Source organism: Montipora foliosa, chromosome 14 (genome assembly GCF_036669935.1).
Source record: "Montipora foliosa isolate CH-2021 chromosome 14, ASM3666993v2, whole genome shotgun sequence".
NCBI classification, from domain to species: domain Eukaryota; kingdom Metazoa; phylum Cnidaria; class Anthozoa; order Scleractinia; family Acroporidae; genus Montipora; species Montipora foliosa.
The window spans coordinates 23435901-23440284 of NC_090882.1; the positions used below are offsets into that span (position 1 = coordinate 23435901).

The 4384-nt window shown below is 37.7% G+C and overlaps 1 protein-coding gene across 1 annotated transcript in view; it reads right to left on the minus strand.

Annotated features, from left to right (window-relative positions):
• LOC137984676 (uncharacterized) overlaps positions 1–1595 on the minus strand; it is a 19112-nt gene extending 17517 nt beyond the window's left edge. Inside the window, exon 1 of the mRNA XM_068831914.1 lies at positions 817–1595. Coding sequence (XP_068688015.1) covers positions 817–1428 — 612 coding nt within the window. The 5' untranslated portion in view covers positions 1429–1595. The remainder of the gene's footprint in view (positions 1–816) is intronic.
• Between the last annotated feature and the right edge of the window lie 2789 nt (positions 1596–4384).

Sequence of the window (4384 nt, forward strand, 5' to 3'; positions counted from 1 at the left end):
TTGAAATAGTTATCGGGTTGTTTTTAATCACAAACTGACTACGTGACTGGTTTTCATATTCATCCGAGGAGATTTACAATTGTCCAAAATTACATCCGGCATTTTCTAAAGTTTATCTAGCTACCCTCGACGTAAAAAAAACCCAATTAGCTCCAAAGAAAGACAGATCAGAATACAGCATTCGAAATTTTTGGGAGTCTTTTGTTTTTGAAATCATATAGGACTCTTAATACTCTTAACATTTTAAACTGAGACTACCACTATTTTATTTTAAAGTTACTTATAGTTAAGCCTTTAAGAATAATTGGGCCTTATACAGAGCAGCTTTAATTAAGAAATGAGATGAAATTGTTTGGCAAGGTGTCGGAAAGTCAGTACCTCAGTAAATGAATGAGCTATTTATGTATAATTGTTTTCACGCCGTAAATTTTAATGAAAATAGAAAAAATCTCCCCTTATGTTCACCTAAATTTTGTAATCACCCATTTATTCTGAAAAAAATCCATTTGGTGGCTTCTCTTCGAATGACAAAGTTTTGAGCGACAAAATAAGAAAGTGCTTTATATTTATTTTTAAGCAGCTGGAAACATATCATGTCACAATTTTCTTAATCTTCTGGGAGTTTTATTTTCAAGCTACCATTCAATCCCACTTTTGAAAACTTCTTTGTTTGATTTCAGTGAGTTTTACTCCTTGAAAGTTCCTTTTCTTCGTATGTTGTTATTGTTGTAATTAATGCGACAACAGACTTCCCCTTGCATTTGATGCATCTTCTTTTTAATCTAGCGGAATAAAATAAAAGGAAGGAATACTTACCAATAGCCAGACGAGAATTCCAAATATTAAGCTCAAAAGAACAACTAACACAAGGACAGTCCAGTACTGGCTTAGTTCTTTCAAAACATTCGATTTTGCTTCTTCCTCCAGCTTTCTTCCATTCTTGATGACAGCTATTCCGGGAGGTTGAATTAATCTTAGGGAACGCTTCATGATGTATGGATTGGCTTCAACTTGTGAAGGAACTATAGGAAGGACGATATCAAAATCTTTATACATACATTCAGTTAGATCAGAAACATTAGACGCTTTGTGCTCGTACTTCAACCACGAACTGTTTTTGGTTTGATTGCAACACACAGAAATGATCTTGTTGATTGCTTCGTCAAATATCCCTTTCATCTGACCGCTTTTGGTATCGTTCATGATATACGGCGGGCTAGGACGCCAACAGACGGAAAGCTGGCTAAAATTACAGAGGTTGGACCTTTCCTTTCGAGATGTAACCTTAGCTCGACTAGACGGAGTCGTGTTAGCTCCAGTGCTTTCATGCGAGGGTGTTGATAAGGACTGAGCGTTGACGTCTTGAAAAAACAACAGAACCAAATATGCGCCACGAAGCCCTCTTCTTATCGTTTGCTTTCCCAACATTTTTCTTAGCCTACCCAGCAAAGTATTTTGCTACGTTTTCTTGTTAGAAGTTCCTTGAGAAAAAATACTTTCTTTAAGGTTGCTAGAAGGCCAGAATGCATAATGAGAAATGTTATTACACTATTAGGATGTCAACTCTTTCTTATTGGCCCAATTGTTTTGACTTAAGTTTCAAGTCGATGTTGTTAATATTTCAGGCAATACCGATTAAAATCTGGCTTTGCAGCTGTTTTGCTTACTGCATATCAGTTTCAAAACTGAAGATGTACACGGAGAATTTAGCGTTTTTCTTCCCAATATTTGAGTTTTACCTTTTCAAAGAAAACCTTTGTTTTATCATTGATATATATTTCTTTCTATTCTGAATTTCACCTTCAATTTGTGCTGTTACGTTTTATTATATTTTAAGTTTTTTTTGTAATTTCGACTGGGTCTGTTCTCTTATCATTTCTAAAAAACTTTTCGCCCGGGATCTTTTACTTCAGTGTTGATTGCCGAATAATGACAATTTTCTGCCCTCAACAGCTGCTGCGCACACATCTCTGGTTACCAGGTTAGCAAACATGATAATTTTTCGTAAGAACGTGAAAATTAATCTTAAACTGTCAATCTAATGGAAACTGCCATAATTTGTGCATTGTCTTGTGACAAACGTTTCGCGTACTTGTGTATGAAGACCCATGAATCAACGACGTGTAAACAAAGTTCGTTCATTTAATTTTTGCATGGCGTAATTTCTGAACCATATCAGCCGGTGGTTTTCACAATCAGTGATCGCCTCCAGCAATTTTACTGTTCAAAAAAACATGGATCTGAATTTCTTGTCAGGAGAAATTTCTTGTCACTGACTTTTTCGTAAAAAGCGATATAAAGAGAAACTTGAGAAAACTTCAAGAATATCGGAGAGAAATCCTAAAAAAAGTCCACTTAATCTGAAAAAAAGTGGTACTATTGTCAAGCTTTATAAACTCAATTGAGATCGAAAAAATGCTCAAGTATTTTTTCGTTTTGGGTGTAAATCACAAATCAAAAAGGTGCTTTTTGTGGAGTTTTGCATTTTTATTGAAAAGTAGAATTGCCCGGAAGCGATACTGATTTTTTTTTCATTTCCTGTGTTCTCAACTAGGGGGTAGAAGTCTTTTGGAAATAAGTAAGCCCGGGCTCATAAACTTTTGGACATAATTATCCGAACATTTTCCCCGGTGTATGATTTTTCTTTTGGTTTCGTCTTTTTTTTAGGATATGAATTTATTTAATTAATCTCGCGCGGCTGTTTCGAAGTAAAGGAAACCATTTATATGTGTGTGTGTGGACAGGCTGCTTTCACAAGAGGAGCGATTCTTAGGGGAATAGAGAGATCAAGCATCGCGAAACGATGCCGGGCTGCTGCTTGTCCTAAAAGCATGAAAATCAGTATGTTATTCTAAGTCGTCTCTCTCATTTGAAAAGCCACTTGATACCTGCTGCTAACACGCAAGAAATGAGCTCATATCAAACGAGTTTCTTCCACTTTTGGCAAAGCGCAAATTTTAGTCAAACGTTTGCTGTGAACGTGTTGCTTAATCTCTCTAATATCTTGTCCCCAAAAAGCTACATGCATGCATTCACAAGCGGGAAGTTTAGGATAAGGTATATGACACATAGAAAACCGATCCACCTGAGAAGAGAGAATATCATAATGATAGTGAGATCCTTCGATGGAAAACGAAGTGGCTGCCAATGTTCTCTTCCTGGTAAGAGCACAGCGATCCTGAAAGCGCAAATCCAGACCTCTCGCTACCCAAACGAAAATGCGGTACTCACCATTCTCCTCACAATGCCGGTTTCAACGGCCACCCCGGAACGCTACCTGCGTGCCACTATGAAAACGGAACGGCTGTCTTCTCTTGCTCTGATGCATGCAGACCGGGAAATGACCACAGATTTGGAGGTTGTGGCCCCGTGATTTTTGGGTCAGAAAGAATTCCACAGGGATCCATAGAACTCAACAGAACTCTGGTTTTATATTGTCAAGATACGCTGGCATTTTTTCAAAATGTACCAGTGGGTTTTTTTAGTATTTAACAGACTGACCCAGAGTGCAATGATTTTTATAAGGGAAATCGCGTATATGCCATCACGTCTTGGATTTACTGGCGAAAACGGTTCCGTGTAAACAATTCCAAACCTCATCGATTTTGGCGTGGTTACGAAGTCAAACCGTGTCGATGTGAGACTGAGTTCGTCTAAACGCTGCCTGAAATTGCGATGTTTATTGAAGGGCGGCGTTTGGTAGGCTGTCACAAACATAATGAGGAAACGACAGGAAATAACATTGAAACAACTTGAGAAATTACTCTTTTGCATCAGCATGGGTGATTTTTGCACAGCAAGAGACAACTGAGAACATTCAGTAAAAGTTGTCTTTTATTGGCATTTCACCTTAAGAGAACAACCTTTTTTGGTAACTTCTGTCTCATTCCAAGAGAAGTAAATGATGTTGAAATTCTTTGGTGTATACACCACCCATTGTCATTTGCACGCCAACTTACCGTTGTGCTTTACATGCAGTATTAAAAAATGAGATAAACAAATTTTGATGCTACCATGATAATGAATATAACAGATTCATTATTAGGCTACATTTGGAGGCTTACTTTGTGTGCCACTCAGCGTTAATAATAAACTTGTGGTTGATTCGCGAACAAATAAAAGATGGATCATACAAAGCGTCCATATGTAAAGCAGGATTTTAAGAAAATTTGAAGTGTCCAGTAGTCTAAACTTCATCCCAATTGTTCGTCAGTCTAATAACGTCTCGGAAGCGATGTTGCCGCGTTTTTGCAACAAAAGGTGCTTGACAAGGAATCCTACGATTGTAAACGCATAGCTAGGGGGGGGGGGGGGGGACGTTACATGTTACATTTACGGTAATTGCATTCACTGCCAAACTATTAAACTGAACTGAGTCGAGACA